Here is a 17,423-nt window from a genome sequence, read left to right on the forward strand (position 1 = left end):
ACTTTTGTGTTAGCTCCCTCAGGCCTGAAAGCGGTACATGATTCTCCTGTGTGGCCGGGCCACACTAAGTGCACCTGGTGAAGTCCCACACGGATAGAGACTTGCCCTAGTTCTCACAACAAACTGTTGGGTCATTACGAGAGTTTGTAGAATAGAAGGCCAAGTGACCCTTTTCTCAAGCGGAATTTCGCAGCTCGCCATTAGCAGCTTGTAAGGGCTGGCAACTTCCCATTTGGGTATCGCGCACGTGCGGACACACAGATGTTGGGCTTTCTTCTTGGGGTGCCGTCAAAGGCAAATGGACTGTTTGTGCGTTACATTGGACACTGTGTATATTATTCCCACTTGGCATTTGACTCCTCTGTACTGCGCTATATATGAGCATGCCATGATGGACGCCGTGGTGTGTCTTAATAAGTCCGAACCCACAGTGGTCTAGACTGCGGTCAGTATGAAGGTTACCACACTGGTGCGTAATGTGGTATCAGAGCTTCAGATCATCTTATGTCCCTAGTACTCAATTAGGGGCCATTTGTACTCAAGCATGCAGAGCTAATTCTTAATGAATGAATTTATAAATGTCCTGCAGTTCCCTTCGGGTGAGGCGAGGAAGCGAAAGAGGGGAATAAACCATGTCGCCTATCCCACTTACCGTCAGTGATGGCAGTGCCTCTGGTGACAACTAAATGTCCTTGAACCCGAGTGCGAGGGCAAGGGCCGGCTACCGCACCGGCTGTTTTCACAGCTGCTAATCGGCTGTATCAGCGTCGGTGCGACAAGCTGGTCGACTAGCTGTTGCGCTAATACTGAACAAAATATCTTTAGAAATGAACCAGCTTATGGCAGAGTTGAATCCAGTGGGGTGCCCCGTGGTTGTATGTCAACATGCTCTGTATGCGCAGCAGCTAGCCCTAGTACTTTCAAAATGCGCTATCACATACCGCAGTGTGCAGTCGGCTATGCAAGAGGCGGTCGCCTCCCGCCTTACCATCTCTCAGCAATCATGTGATAGCGTCAGGGAGCTAAATTCAACAGACGTGCAATAATTGCACGAGCTCTCTAGTGGCATGCTACATATATATATCAGGAGGATTAACAGCAACAGAAACTACAATGATTCCAAGGTGTGCTCCATTGCAAGGACGTGTCACCATCAGGCGACATGCCCCCCTGCTGGAAAAATTTCCAGTCCCGGCTGATTTATGAGACAAGAAATCGATTCCGGCCAGAATTTACCTGGCTGAAATGTAAGCCGTTCTGTCTGGAAATGAAACTCATTCGAGCAAAAAATAGAAACAATCCTAGCCGGAACTGGAAATTATTCTAGCCAGAAATGAACGTCGTTCTAGCTGAAAATGGAAATGATTCTAGCCGGAAATTGAAATAATTCTTTCCAGTAATGAAAGTTGTTCTAGCTAGAAACAAGTTATTCCAGCCAGAAACAAAGGACATACCAGCAGGAAATGGGAGCTGTTTTGGGTAAGACATTGGGAGCATTTTCATATAGTAAGAAGCGTGATGTTTCCATGGAAAAAGTCCGCAGGTCGCGGGTTCGATTCCTGGCTGCGGCGGCTGCATTTCCGATGGAGGCGGAAATGTTGTAGGCCCGTGTGCTCAGATTTGGGCGCACGTTAAAGAACCCCAGGTGGTCGAAATTTCCGGAGCCTTCGACTACGGCGTCTCTCATAATCATATGGTGGTTTTGGGACGTTAAACCCCACAAATAAACCATGGAAAAAGTGCCTTTCCTAATGCAAAAAGGAGGCGAGGCTCTGGAAGTACACCTTATTATACGTCTTTGACATTATGCTTTCCCCTGCTTCAGCTTCTTTTTGACATCTTGAATCTTTTTGCTTAGTATGCGCTGGAGCCTATGTGTAGCCGCTGTGACATCATCTTTTTTGGAATTGCCCCAATAGGCCAAGCATTCTTCAAAAAAGAGAAGGCTATAGATAAAAAAAAAGATGCACAGTTTTTTAACAAAACAAATATGCTCACTGTTCACAACTTGCACGTTTTCTGGGGTAAGCTGCTTGTCTCTTTCTTGGGCACAGAACGACCACTGACAGTCCTGCAGGCTGGAGCGTCCTGTTTCCAAATGGCTTGCGCACAGTCTCGCACAATTGTCGCCTTCTTGTTGAATATCTCGGTGGCCTGCTCAGCAATAATCATTATCTCCTTGCAGAGGTGAAACTAAACAAAAGACAAAGCACTTTTGAATAGTTATATTGAGATGATAACTTTCCTTGTGCAAAACTACAAGTGCTGGACAAAAACTAGCACCAACACAAATATGGAATATATATTTCTTATTTATCACTGCATTAAACTGTTGCTAGTTTCTGATGGTGTTTCGTGTGTCTTTTAGCTTTGTCAGTACTCTTTGCAGTTTTGTGTAAAGACAGTTTTAATGTTTCACCAACTAGCCCTTTCTCGGCTCAATATACATATAAGTATGCTACTTACACGGCCCTCTGGAGTTGCGGCGAATGCTGTCATATTGTTGTGCGTGCTGTCATGCATGCCATCCGCTGCTGAGAAAAGGCTTGATTTAAAAAATATCCATAAATAAACTGCAAATGAAAACTACCGTGGTCTTGAGGCATTTCGCTAGCAATAGCTTCTACCAATGAGTGGTTCTCTGCAGGCGCTTCAGACACCCCCTCTATACCACAATTCATGGGGTTCCTGGGTTAATATCTCGTGATAATTAGTTCAAAGCACAGGTTCATACCTTGTGAACAATTTCTTTGCATTTCAGCTGCATCCAGGTTTAGCCTAGAGGAAGTTGTGGCTTCGGAAACCGGAGCTACTCTCTCTGCAGCAAAATGTGTACAACACTGCATGTTACAACTAATAAAACATTGAGCTAAAGCCTGGAGGATCATGAAAAAGGTTGAGAACTGAAACAAAGAACCAAATGGTTATGCAGGCTGTCATAGAGCAGCAAATTATAACTGTAAAATTGAGTTCAGAAGACTAGAAAGGGCCAGAAAACAAGAGAAAATTATAGTTTTGCTGCCATTAAGCATAACAAATTGAGTGGGGCTGGCAAAATACCAGAAAATATAAATATTGGCAAAGGCAATCAAGTATAGTGGCATCCTAGATGTTAAAAACTAAGCACTTTGCAAGCACAAAGTGAACTTAACTTGCAAAATTAGTAAATTGGGACTCAATTAGACGGTCTCAACCAGTAGTAATTGATTGATATGTGGGGTTCAACGCCCCGAAACCACCATATGATTATGAGAGACGCTGTAGTGGAGGGTTCTGGAAATTTCGCCACCGGGGGTTCTTTAACATGCATCCAAATCTGAGCACACAGGCCCACAACATTTCTGGCTCCATGGGAATTGCAGCCGCCGCAGCCAGGATTTAATCCCCTGAATTGCGGGTCAGCAGCCGAGTGAGTACCTTAGCCACTAGACCACCACGGCGGGGCCCAACCAGCAGCAGTCATGAAATGAACTGACATTGATGATGAAGTGCTTTGATGTCTGTGTGCAAATAGTAAGCACAAGGTATCTATTATGGAACAACAAATGTCTCCTAAACATTACAAACACCAATTTATTGCAATAGAAGTTGTAAACAATGAACCAACCTACATTAACACATAGTTTGCTTGAGCATGTTTGCAAAATAATGTGCTGTAGAACCTTTACTCTCAACTGCGAGGTGTAATATAAGATGCCATATTTTTACCACACACACCCCCAATGCTACTGACATTTGTGGTCATGCCTCTCTGCAGCTCCCTTGAATCCCCTGTCACGCCAGTGTCCATCTAAAAGCAAAACATAAAGCTATACTTCACAGCACACCAAACAGCTGCAAACCACAATTAGTGGCAAAGAGTTCTCCCCCAGCCAAAATATGCCATTGAGATGTTATGCTAATGTGCACCAGTTCAGTAAGTTCAAGGTGTTCCTGCAATGAACTCCAAATGATTTCCAACAGTGCCCTGAAAGGCATTGTAAGGGTGCCACATGAATATGACATGTTTAATGATTCTGACAAAAATTTTGTTGATGATATAAATAAAAAACATCAGCCTTTTCTAGATGCTAGCACTTGTACTATGTATAGGGCTCACAAAAGAAATACATAATATGTTTCATCATATTCGTTTGTTAAAATGCCTAATGATTACCTCTGATCCTTGGCATCTCTACTAGAATGTCCTTAACTGAGTAAAGACAAGTGCATATATTATTGCTTAAGGGGGACGCGGCCCTTGAAAACCGAAAAATCGCGACAAAGTCGGTTTTTGAAAAACCACATTTTTGGTTGTATGTCTCATAAACTACCTATTCTGTATTTATCAGCACCTAATTCAACCGCAAAGTGCAAAAAAAATTCTATTTTCGAGGCCGCCGCGGCATCCAAAACAGGCACAAATCCCGAAATGAAACCAAACTTTGCGCGCGTGCCTTTCCCGGACCATGCGGTTGTCCCGCGCCATCTTGGTGTTGTTTTGACCGTGAATTCTTTCTCTCGTTCGCCGCCTTGCAAAATGGCGTCGGCAGCACAGTTGAGACGCTATTGGCGTTTTTCCGCGATGCGGAGCGCTGATTGGCTAGAGCAGCGCATTCATATCTCGCGGGAGAAAGTGTGCCCGCTATTGGCTGCTGTGCAGCAGCGGGGGCGGTCGCTCCTCTCGATGGCGCGTCCAGCGCGCTCGCTTCGTTGTTGCTGTCTGCTCCGTCCGCCTCGACAGACATCAGCTTATGAGCCGCTCTTTGCCTTGTGCTATCTTTTCGATCATTTTCTCTCGGTTTTTTTCTTTTTGCACTAGTTCTGTGCCTTTCGTCTTTGTTGTTGCGGGCGATGCCCGCAACGAAGCCGAAGTCAGTGCGGAAGTCCGGTGCGCGGAGGCGTGCTATTCGGCTTGTACGATCATCGAAATTCCGCTATTCTGCTGCAGGTGCCGACTGCGTAGACCCTTGCAGCGACGCAACTGTGTTGTCGGCTGTCGCCAGTCGAGAATCCGACACATCGAGTGTGGTTGGAGCCGCAAATGCACCGAGTGTTTCCGAGATCGCCGGGCTCGACACGTGCTCCGATTCGATGCCATCCAGTGTAACACCGAGTGCTTCTGATATCGCCGGACCCAGCACTTCGTCTAAATCGGCGCCATCAAGCGTGACACCGAGTGCTTCTGATATCGCCGGACCCAGCACTTCGTCTGAATCGGCGCCGCCATCGAGCGTGAGTGGACCGTCGCTTCATCTGCGGACGCGTTTCCTAACAAAGGAAGAAATCGATGCGAATGCGAAACGTCGTGACGCCGTTCGCGCTGAACTCGAGTCTACGCCGGCGACGCAGAAGAAATTTCAACTGATGCAGCCGGCTCTTGCACTTGCAGTGACAAGTGAGGGCGAATATTTTTCGCTCGTTCAAATGAACATCTTTAACGTCGTGCTCAGCCGCACAGTGTGCAAAGAATGTTTGAAAGGTGCTATGACTGTCTGAGAGAGCACCAAGCTTGGACTTGCAACAAAACTTGAAGTCGTGTGCGCCTCTTGTGGCACCGTCGATAAATTATGGACATCACCCCGCAAAAAGGACACGCAGGCCTTCGATGTAAATGTCCGCGCCATAATGGCTATAAAGCAAATAGGCAAGGGGCAAACAGCTCCTAATGACTTTTGGGCTGCCATGAACGTCTCTTACAGAGGTCTTCACCACAAGACGTTTCAAAAGCACTTGAAAGAGACGTTCAGGAAGCCAGAGGCCACCGCTTTGGAGAAGTTTGATGCTGATTCTGCCACAGCAGTGATCAAAACATAAAGAAATAGACCCCAGCTTCTGCAAGGACATCACCGTAGTGTACGATGGCACATGGCATAAGCGGGGTCACACATCACACATCGGAGTGGGATCGGTAATTGACTTCTTTACAGGTCTCATCTTGGATGCTGTAGTTCTTTCAAACCACTGCCTTGGATGCCAAACAGGGCCCAAACCTGGAGATGCAGCATACGAAAGCTGGCAGAAGCACCACATTTGCCAGAAAAACACAGACGCAAAATCGGGAAGCATGGAAGTGGAGCCAGGCTTGACTCTCTTTGGGCGGTCTCTATCCAAGCATGGCCTGCGATACACCACTCTTGTGTTCGACGGAGACAGCCGTACCTTCGCTGCCCTCACAGAAGAGAATGTGTACGGGCTAGTGCCAATTGTAAAAGAGGAATGTCTGAACCATGTTTAGAAAAGGATTGGAAGTGCTCTTCGAAACATTGTGCAGAAAAGTGATAAGCCACTGAGTGGGAAGGGGAAGCTGACTAAAGCCCTCATTGAAAAAGCTGACAGGATATTATGGTTGGGCCCTGAGAAACAATTCAACTGACCTAACAGCCATGCAGCGTGCAGTGATGGCAACATATCACCACATCACATCGACTGACCAGGACCCTCACCATGAACTTTTCCCAGAGGGGGCTCAATCGTGGTGCCGCCATAGAGCTGCAGAGGCAAAGCGTGAGCCACAGCCAAAACATAAACACAGCCTACCGGACTATGTCGCTGCAGCTATGCTGCCCATCTACGAAAGACTGTCACAAAAGTCGCTTCTTCAGCGCTGCCTGAGAGCGAAGACGCAAAATGCATCAGAATCATTCCACTTCATTCTGTGGTCGCTGATGCCGAAGGAACAACACTCATCCTTGATCGCGGTAGAAACAGCACTGCATGAAGCAGTGCTGCGCTATAATGCCGGCTGCTGCAAAGCAACCCAAGTGATATCGGACTCCATTGGACTTCAACCAGGTCATCTGGCCATCCAGCGAGCTCGTGAAAAAGACGCTTTACGCCTAAAAAAGAATTCTAAAAGACACCAAGAGAAGATGGAGGCCAGGCAAAAGAAGAAAAGAGTGCGCCAGGACACTTCTAGCTACTGTGCTGGAGCTTTTTGAAGAAAACACGTGTTTTGAACTTTCTCGGCCTGTTTTCTCAGAACGGATTTTTTTGCTAGTTGTGGTGCTGAGGAAAGCAAGAACTCGAAAACCGTTCATCAGATTTGTGTGCCGTTTTTTTTATTCTGTTCCTGAATGACTTTGCAAGGGCGTAACAAGCTCCTTTTTTTGAAAATTGGTGCTGTTAATTTATAATAAACAAACAATTTTTGATGAATCTGGTCATTACTGGTTACATCAAATTCAAAGATGCGTGAAAATTTTTTTGGGGGGGTGGGGAATTAAAAAAAAACGGCTTTGTAGCGCCCTGGGATAGCTATCAAGGAACGACCACAATGAATTTCAGCCTTTTGCTATGTCCTGGGATTTCTCACGACTCTTCCTCAGGCACCCATGTGAAACACCCAGTTAAACCTCAATAACTCTGGAACTAAGAAACACAGCTTCGTGAAACTTAGCAGTTGTGCTAGTTTTATTGTAGTGAACAACCTCTAAAAGTTTCATCCAGATATCTTAAAAATTAAAAAAGTTCGGTCTCCAGGGTAGCCTCCCCCCTTAAGTTCAAACAGGTGACACACAGCATGCAGAAAGAAAATCCAGTAAAAACATATTTCACATGAAGCTAATTGGGCTTTCACGGCATCTTGCAAATATGCTATTTCTTTTTTCAGTGTAGCATTGTGCTCGAATTGAAGGTGATACTGCACTTTCCAAAATTTAGCTTCTTTCCTTGCCTCAATAACTTTGCTTTCTGGAACTAAATTGTCCTCCGAGTCGGATGTGGTTGGCGTGTCGAATGTCTTCCTTTTGGGTGGGGGGGGGGGGGAAAGCAGTGCAATGCCAGTAGCTATGAAAAATAAGCTTGTGAAACAGAGGATCTATACTAGATGTAAAAATCTGAAAGAACAAGAAGTAAGAAAAGAATATATTGATATTATTGCCTTAGAAGACTAGGAAACGGTGAGTGAGACCTTTTGGCTAGTCTGCGGCTGCCTCTTGCAGCTATCTGTTACACGATCCTAGAAGGTTTTGTTACTGTCAGAACTGTCACGTGCAGACAACCAGTTCAAACACGAACCGAAATAATGTCGTTATTGAGAAGACAGGCCTGTGTACTCTGAAAGGAACCTGGTTTTTCTCATTAAACAAGGATCCATCGCTGAGGTTATAAGTGCATGGCTCGCAATGTGGTTCAGGGACCTCAAACTATGTGGACTCGTGAACGCATTGCGCAGTGGGGGTCGTGCCGGGACCCCGGGACGTACGTGCCTAAATCCCTTGGCCAAATGAAGCACCACCACCAGGGACCTCCCGTAATAACGAGCGTTTAGAAAAGTTATGCTACCTGCTTCCTATATCGACACTTGAAAATGTCAATAGGAAAGCGGTTAACCACAGTTTTACCCACTCCTGTGAAAGCAGAAGCTTGAGCTTAAATAAAGAGTTTGCCGAGGGGGCTGCTGGTATCCCTATCACTTCACAGTGTTGCTGTAGAATGCCTTCCTACATTTATGGTGGCTTTTCAGGTCGAAAGTTGTTCGCAAAAAAGAAGCGCACTCTTCGGATCAACTGCTGCAGCTAAAAGCATTATGAGGGGTGAGCTTTCTGTTCCTCCGAAAAAAAAGGGGGGTCAATAGAAAAATAGGTTGTCAGTCCCTTTAACCTAAAAACACAGTATTACGACTCACCTTTAAATGTGATGTTCTACTTGACACGGCAGAACTGCATTGCAGGGCATGGAGTGCGTGCTGGCGCAGAACATCATCGAGCTGTCGTTTTTTTTTTTTTGACGCCATCTGGCTCCTGCATTTTTTTTACTCCAGCAAAAAGTAATATGCATGCATGCACATATTTCGCAGCATATGGCAAAATAAAATTGTATGTGAGTTGCTTACAGAAACCACAACTACCTACCTGCCTCAAAACTTTCTTTTTGTGTGAGATGTCATGAGACTCATCAACGTCAGATAGGCTTATTGGGGGATTTTGACCCTTTTGTGCCTGATTTTCTCCTCCATGTCTTCTTCGGTCTGCTAGACAACACGAAATGTCCTTCATCGGGACACTTTGCAACAAAGGCAAACAAACCGGTATATTCTGCCTTCGATGCACGCTTATTCTTCAATTGAAATTACCGGCTTGTTCGTGTGTTTCTCCAAAAGAGACATTTTCTCACTCAATGCTTATCAAACTTATTGCAACGTATTGAACGTAACAGACTGCTTTTTAAAATTAGACGTGGCACGGGACCCTTAACACACACTACCAGTCAGTTGTGCTAATTGAATGTTCATTCACGGGGCACTATTTAATACATATAGCTATTTTTCTACGAAGTTTCAGTAAGACGACAGGTTCTCAACATGTTCCCCCTACCATCAAATCTAGCTGGTAATCGCTGGATTATTGTTGCGATAGACCATCTGAACACTATGCCGAAACAGCGGCGCTACCGACTGCCACAGCCCGTGACGTTGGAACGTTTCTTTTGCAACGTTTCGTTCTGCGTTATGGTGCCCCTCACGAGCTCTTAAAGGACAGAGACCGTGCCTTTTCTGACGCCTTGAAGGCATTACTCAACGAATGCCGAATCGTGCACCACACAAGTACAGCGTACCACCCTCAAACGAATGGCATGGCGGAGCGCTTGAACCGTACTCTTGGCAATATGCTATCGGTGTACGTTACCTCTGATTATTCGAATTGGGACCAAGTTTTCCCGTTCGTCACCTACGCGTATAATACTGCCGTACAAGCTACTACTGGGTTTTCGCCGTACTTTCTTCTATACGGACAAGAACCTTCCAATAGAGTAGACACTATTCTTCCATATAAACCCGATGAGTCCGAAAGTACGACTCTGTCCTAAGCTTCCCCACATGCTGAAGAATGCCGCCAGCTTGCCCGCTCTATTTCTACCGAGGACCAGTGGCAGTTGCAATCCCGCCAGCCTGGGGACCGTTTGGCTCGAAACTTTCCACCGGATTCATTGGTATGGCTTCGGGCACCTGTTACCGCACCTGGCCGCTCCGCAAAACTTCTTCCCAAATACCTCGGGCCATACCACGTTGTGAAGCAAACGTCACTAGTCAACTAGTGGCGCAATTATGTAAAAATTCCAAATCCGGACGGAGGCGGTCTGTCGGTGACGTCAAAAAATGGGCGGTCCGCAGCGGTCGCGAGGACGAGAGGAAGTGAACAGCCAATGAGGGAAATGGAGGCTTGCGTCATCATTTTGACGTTGACTTGGGGGCCGTATAGCAAAGTGAAAAGTGTTTGTAACATGTTCAGAAGTGTTTGACTATTATTGCACACTATTAAAATGTGTTGGCACTAGTTTTCAATTGTTTAATAAGGAATACGATACAATCCAAACGTATTTTTTCTGTTATTGTTCTAAACAACGCTAAATTTAGCGGGACGATTTGTGGTGGCGCTAGGAACAACTTTGTTTCAAGCAGTTACTGTTTTCAAAACTCCACTACTAAACGGCGCAACTTTCGAAGCCGTTGGCTCAGTCGAGCGCAGTCATGGCGGAGGGCAACGGCATCGTTAGCCACCAGCAGCAGCGGCTCATCCGCGTTTCCGAGGGTCAGCGCGCGCTGGTGCTCGCCTTTATGAGCGAACATCCGCAGCTCGCGGCGAAAGCCATTGAGCTGCAGCATGGCGTCACGGTCGCCGACCGGCGGCGGCTGTGGCAAGAGCTCAGCGACGCGCTGAACCTTGAAGGCCCTGCGCAGAAAAGCGTGGATGACTGGCTGGCTTGGTGGCGCAGGCAGGTGCACGAGGCCCGCCGTGACGCCGCCGCCATCAAAGAGGCACAAACGTGAGTGACCGTTGAATGTGCGGGCGATTTGTTCTTTGACATTGGTGTATATTTCCAGGGGCACTGGAGGGGGTCGTCTGCCAGGCTTCCGTGGTCGCGTGTTGCAACTCACTGGGTTGGCACGCTTCGGTGGCGTCTTCGGTTCCCTCGAATATCAACAGGTAAGCACTCTGCCGCCGCAGTATCACGGGTTCCTGAGCGGTGCCATGACAGAGTTTGTCCATTTTGTAAGGGGTGCCTTTAGGGGAACCTTGTTGAACAGTAAGATAGTGCAGGAAAAAGAATTCAAAAGCAGGTAGGTTTGTCAACTGAAATCTCGCTTTGCAGCCCTTGCAGTAAAAGGCGTATTTATTTATCAAACAGACACGAAATGCCTGCGGGCAAGTGCATGCACTAAAATGGTAATACGTGATATCAATGACCACTGAATAGCTGCAGAACGTTTCCGCAGATGTTTAGTAGGTAAGGTTGTAAAATAGCCAGGGTAACGAATGCCCTTTTTCTGAAAGATTATGCCCACGACACTTTCCAGCAGGCGGATGTTCCCGCTCCTGCAATGGAGGTCGAGGTGGAAGCCACTGAAGCGGCTGCAGCAGGTGACAGTGACACAGCCACACGTAAGCATCTGAGAACTTAGTGTTTTATTGATTATAGGACGTATGTGCGCCCAGTTCGTGAACTTTTATTCTTTACTCCACAGAAGCCCCCCCAAGTTACCTGGAAAGCGGCCCCGCTGCACCGGGTAAGTTATTGATTATCAAAGTGTTTTGAGAAAATAACCTCTAGTATGTTATTCGAATTGCCCAATTATCCACAACATGGCCATAGACTTAAAGCCTACCACAGCATGCGGTGACGATAATGCTGCATGTTTGCAGTGCCTCAGCCTCCTGTGCGGCCTCGCCGTCGACAGAGGCCACGGCGCACCGACACCTTGTTGCGGGTGTCTTCCCAGTGCGACCAGAGCCTCGAGCTGACTGAGAAGTTGCTTGATGTGAGTAGACCGTTTGTTTAAATTTTACGTAAAGGGTGTGAACATTTTTGATGCTCTGTTATGATGACTGAAACCAACTTGGGCTGTAAATAAGAAACATGCATTGTATTGAGGGCACGGTATCTGACATCTGCAATGATAAACTGCCGGGCAAAAGGTTGGTTAGCCCTGAAAAGGGCTGTTTGATGGTAAGAGATGCATTTGAGGAGATGAATGAAGAGTAGTTCCAGCAATTGTTTGTTGATCCAAACGAAGAGGGCATAGCTTGTACACGAAGCTTCACACTTTCAAAGGATGTCACCAGGCCAATGAATTTTCAACTGAGGGGAAATTGTTGTTCACGTTGCAATTCTCCACAGCAGCAGCTTCGAGCCACGAGATGGTCGAGAGTTCTTCAGCAGCTCATGCAAACATTTCCACCATGATGATTCACTGCAGGAGGTGCGGGGGATCAGAAAGTCAGCCTTGCACATAACTTCTCTGGCGCGGCGTATGGCAGCAGCACAGGAGCGGGCGGCCGTAGCACAGGAGAGCATCCTGCAGGCGGTCCTATCCTTGGAGCGGGCCATAGCTGAGGGCCCTCTGCGGGAAAGAGATACATAGTTATCTATTTTGATGTTCGATATATGCGTTTATTTTAAGTTTTGCATCATGTTTTTAATGTTTTAAATGTTTATCATGCATTATTGGTTTATTAGTTTTTATATGTTTATGTGTTGCAGTCAGCGTACCATTTCATACGTTGTTTTTTTTACATTTAATACATATTACTACCTTTAAGTTAGCATTTACTTTGTACAAGGAGTACAGCATTTTTTTCTTCACATGTCTTTCATCTATTTTGATATTCGATATATGCGTTTATTTTAAGTTTTACATCATGTTTTTAATGTTTTAAATGTTTATCATGCATTATTGGTTTATACTACCTTTAAGTTAGCATTTACTTTGTACAAGGAGTACAGCGTTTTTTTCTTCACGTGTCTTTCATCTATTTTGATGTTCGATATATGCGTTTCTCAATTTATGTTCGACCTACTCGTGAGGCAGCGTCTCCCCCCTCCCCCCACCATCTTAAAGGTGTCTAGTCATCCACACAAAGACCAAGAGCGTATAGTTGACATTTTTTGTGAATGTTTTTAGCACTGTGATATTTGTGTTGCCTCACTGTTTTCTAGCTCACTGCGCTTTTTATGCAGCATCACCACATAGTGTTGGACTGTGATATTTTTTAGCCTCACACTGTTTCGCAGCTCGCTGCATTCTTTATGAAGCATGTTTACCTGCCGAAAATTGCTTACACTGTGATATTGTCATTTCAGCGCAATGAGGCTAAGGTACAACTACAACCAAGTCTTTTTTGAGATCACTAAACTAGCAAGTGGGTATGTCGCACAGTTTCACTAATGAAAAGGGTCATCATCACAGTAACATGCCAGCGACTGTTTTCATTGTAAATTACTCATTGCAGGAATTAATTTTAACGTGGTATACTTTGGGAGCAGCAAGATTGCTGAGCCAAATATTCATGCCGTGTGTCATCAAAAGAACCCACATGTTATTTGCTGCTTTGATTTACGTATTTTGTAGCATTGCAGTATAACTGTAGTCGGGAATTTAAATCAAATGAAATATTATTTAAATATTTATACAATGTTGAGGACAATGAACAAAAAGCCGGCACGGCATTGTGCTCGGCAAGCCTAAATGTGTACAATTGAATGCTTGCAGTCAATGACTATGAGAAGAGACGGACATACGTATCATGCGTTCTTGCAACATGTTTCTAATGTAACTGCAATTTTTATGCGTTTTCGTGAAAGAAGTTGTGTGACGTTGCTGCATTGTTCCCACAATCTTTTGATGGCAACAGTCAGCACAGGGTGCCCCTCATATGCGCTTGATCCAATCTAGTCTGTTGTGACTGTGATCACTGATATAGAAAAGGGTGTTTCCGTTGCCTAATTCTTGTGACATTTAAAAAAAAATGCAGCATTTTTCTATTGCCACCATGCATAATGTTGAAGCACGAGTAAGTACTTTGTGTTGTGGCAAACACGGCCCTGTCTTGCCTGGGTGCACTGGAATTAGTATGAATAAGTTATGTGTGTGATATGACAGCTTACCGCATTCCTGTGCACTTCAAAAAAGGCCCACGACAGCGCTGCGCTGCTGCTGTCCTCTGAGCAGCACGTTGCGGGGTGTGAGCACATAGCTCTCTCCTGGCTCCCCATCGTCATCCTCAACTGGTGGCATGTCCCCAACATACTCATCCAAGGTCCAGTCCCCCGCGTCCAATGCAATGTTGTGGAGAGCAGCGCAGGCATAAATAATTCGCCCTGCTCGATCGGGGTTGTAGAGCATCGTTCGAAAGTGCTGCAAGCAGCGGAACTTGCTCTTCAACACTCCGATACATCTTTCCACAACATTGCGCATGGATGCGTGCTCCTTGTTGAATCGGCCTTCGGAGGTGTTGCCGGGGTGACTGCCAGGAACTGGAACGAGGAGCCATGGCTCGAGGGGATACCCTGCGTCTCCTGCAATAGAAAAATGGCGGCTGAGTGCTCTACCCCAGTTAGTTCACATTAATACTTACCAAGCAGATATTCGCCAGGCTGCAGCTGTGCAGCTAGGCGTGAACGCAAAGGGTTGTGTTCCCAAACCCAGGAGTCGTGGCACGAACCTGGGAATCGTGGGTCCACGACAAGGATGCGCAGCCGTGCGTTGCACACCTGTAATGAGTGATACAAAATAGTACTGCATCTATGCTCCAAACAAACCCCTTCTTTCTACACATAAGCCGGAAACAATGCATACTAGTACAGTCATTGGTACATGCAGTTTCACCTAGAGGGGAACACAGGGACAGGGTGTAGCAACTGAGGAGGGAAGGGGGCAATGACCATTCCCCAGTACACATGGCTAGGACTTCCACTGAATGATCGATAAATGAAAACCTACGCCATGCTACTGGGAAAGAACACTCGTACATACCACAGCTAGCCTATGCAATTGTGGTTATAAGTACTTTCGTGTTTGAAATACTTCTCTATCGTGTGTATAATTCTGCTACGACTACAGCCCATATTCTGATTACCTTCAAAATGCTCAACTTCATTGCGCATGCATGCCAAAACGAGGACAAAAAATACGACAACTGGCTCACTTACACAAACACTTGCCACTTATGATAACCGAGGCCATGAGAGCCACCAACTAGCACGCACTCGTTTATCCGCATGTTCTCCCTTATTCTTTGAATTGGTACTTTTCCCAGCTCCGACGTCAAAACTGAACAGCTACTCCGATGGGCGAGTAAGAAAGGATCCGAACGGTACTTACGATCATGACGTTCAGGGCATAATAGCCCTTTCTGGACATGAAACTCGCCGTGTCGGCCAGGCTGTATCCTTCTGGCTTGCGAATGGCGACCAACGTGCCGTCGACACACGCCAGCACGCCTGGGATGCAACCACGTCGTGCAAACTCCGCCTTCGCCTCATCCTTGGCAGCTGTGGTCAGTGGGAAGTCCATCACCCTTTTTCTAGCAGCCACGGTAATGATCGCCTCCGTCACCTCGTGGATGGTGTTGCTCACCGCCGGCTGAGACATGCCGATGTGTTCCTCGCGACCAATGCTCAGCTGGAAGCTACCGGTGGCGAAAAATCGCAGCGCGCACAACACCTTTCTCTCTGTGGAAAGGCCACTGGCTCGCTGGCATCCGATGATAGGGTCAAGTTCGTCGCACAAGCTACGCACTGTTCGTTTGGACAGACGAAAACATTGCCGGAACTCTTCTTCGCTGAACTCTTCAAATGCATCTTTTACCTCGCGTTGTCGCCTCTGCTCGGTTGAAGCTACCGCACAGGCAAGGCGAAGTACCATGTCAGTGGGAAACGCCATGTTGTTTAAGTGCCCCGGTGCCGAAAAGTCGCGCAATTTTTCCATTTCAATCCAATCCAGGCCACCTTGCAGCCGTTTCAATCCATCCGGTTGCTTTTGGACGGTCTCTCCGACCATTCCTTCGCCTTTCTCCGAAAACCGAAAAACAAAAGTCACTTGACATTCCAGTCCACGTCACTCATAACGTCACAGCATTCGTCACAGCTTGTATGGGCCAATCGCGTGCGACTCAATGGAAGAGACCGCCTTTGTCCGGATTTGGAACTTTTACATAATTGCGCCATATATCGTGGAGCCCATTATCCCATCCACATACATACGCTACTGCGGCCGCGACACTGTCCACGACGCCCGCCTCAAGCCATACTATGACCCATTAGTCGTTTTTTCTCCCTAATCCGCCAGCATGGCGCCTTTTTCTGGGGAAGGTGATTGTAGTGAAGAAGAGGGGCTTCAGCGGCATTTCTCGGCGCCTCAGGGGCATTGCCATCAGCATAAGCTCGTGCTTGCTGCGCTTGGCCGTATGCTGCTGACTGCTTTGCGTTCTACTCTGCAAATAAACCCTGTTACAATATTATATATATATATATATATATATATATATATATATACACACACATACGCACCATTATTTCAAAGTAAAACGCCACAAATAGTGACTGTCTTATCATGTTTGGGCTTGTGACCTGCTTTAGAAAGTCCAAATGATAAGCATTAGCTTCGTTGAATATTGTGAGATCTGCACACAACAGTTCTCATTTGAATTCACTTTACGAGTCCCGGTCTCCTGACATGATGCATGGCTTGCACAGGCCTCGAGAGATAAGTTTGCGCCACCGCTGTCGCGGACATACGCTGCGCATAGCGTGCACTGCTGACAAGCCATGATATGAGTGAGGCCGGGAATAATTGAAGTACTACAGGTCTTAGGTGGTATTGTCTTGTTCGGAATTATCACCTGTATCAAAAAGTCAAAACAAAGCATTACCTTTGTTGAAGATTCTGAAGTGCTGCATAAAATACCTCGCATTTATTTTCACTTTTGAAATCCAGGTCTCCTCTTTTGGTGCACGGCTTCCGTAGGTGACAACGGATGAGTCCTGCGCCGCCGCTGTCGCGGACACACGCTGTGAAGAACGCACCGCTCATAAACCTTGATCTGAATGTCTGGTCGGTAACAAATGAAGAACTAAATGTCTTAGATTGTATTGCCTTTTTCAGACTTGTGACCTGCATTGGAAAGTCAAAACGATGTGCATTTGCATCGTTTAACAATTGAGGTGCTCACACAATACCTCGAATTTTCTGTGCATTTAAGGGATCTCGGTCTCCTGTTTTTGTGCACTGCTTGCGTAGGTGACGAGGTACGATTCGTGTGCCGCCGTTGTTGCGGACAAACGCTGCGCATAGCGTGCCCTGCACATAAGCCATGATCCGAGAGTTCGGTCGATAATAAATAAAGGAAGAACGAGAGGTCCTAGGTGGTCTTGCACTCGAAGTTATTCCGTTTGCACATGCAACCAACCGCTTACCTCGTGCGTGGTCGTATCCCAGGGCAAGACAGTTTGAAGCGAGCCCAGCGAAAGTGCTTTTCTCCCTGAATGACTGGTACATACAATCGGGAACAGATGCGATGCGCGACGACACGAGGAAAAGGCTGTGTGCGGGTGTGCGACTCTGCTCACCATCCACAGTAGTTCACGAAAAAACCAGCTGCGAGTCACTGAGGGAAGGGATGGGTGAATGAAGAAGTAAGGCATCTTCTGATTTTACGATGGGA

The 17,423-nt window shown here is 46.5% G+C and overlaps 1 protein-coding gene across 2 annotated transcripts; it reads left to right on the forward strand.

Moving 5' to 3' along the window:
• Positions 1 to 7,757: 7,757 nt before the first annotated feature.
• On the forward strand, positions 7,758 to 16,856 carry LOC142776633 (uncharacterized). 2 transcript variants are annotated; one of them, XM_075880602.1, is made up of 6 exons: positions 7,758 to 10,746; positions 10,805 to 10,907; positions 11,279 to 11,363; positions 11,447 to 11,488; positions 11,625 to 11,740; positions 12,179 to 16,856. In XM_075880602.1, the coding sequence occupies exons 1-6, from the start codon at positions 10,451 to 10,453 to the stop codon at positions 12,341 to 12,343; spliced, it is 807 nt and encodes a 268-aa protein (XP_075736717.1). In that variant the 5' UTR covers positions 7,758 to 10,450; the 3' UTR covers positions 12,344 to 16,856. The 2 variants fall into 2 exon arrangements, with proteins under 2 accessions (XP_075736717.1, XP_075736718.1); XM_075880603.1 differs by having other exon boundaries at positions 16,697 to 16,856.
• The last annotated feature ends 567 nt before the right edge of the window (positions 16,857 to 17,423 follow it).

This window comes from Rhipicephalus microplus, chromosome X (assembly GCF_043290135.1).
Source record: "Rhipicephalus microplus isolate Deutch F79 chromosome X, USDA_Rmic, whole genome shotgun sequence".
NCBI classification, from domain to species: Eukaryota; Metazoa; Arthropoda; class Arachnida; order Ixodida; family Ixodidae; genus Rhipicephalus; species Rhipicephalus microplus.

Coding starts and splice junctions, on each gene's coding strand:
- LOC142776633 (XM_075880602.1), top strand. CDS start 10,451: ATGGCGGAGGGCAACGGCATCGTTAGCCACCAGCAGCAGCGGCTCATC. Junction 10,747..10,804: donor GCCATCAAAGAGGCACAAAC/GTGAGTGACCGT, acceptor GTATATTTCCAG/GGGCACTGGAGGGGGTCGTC. Junction 11,364..11,446: donor TGACAGTGACACAGCCACAC/GTAAGCATCTGA, acceptor TTTACTCCACAG/AAGCCCCCCCAAGTTACCTG.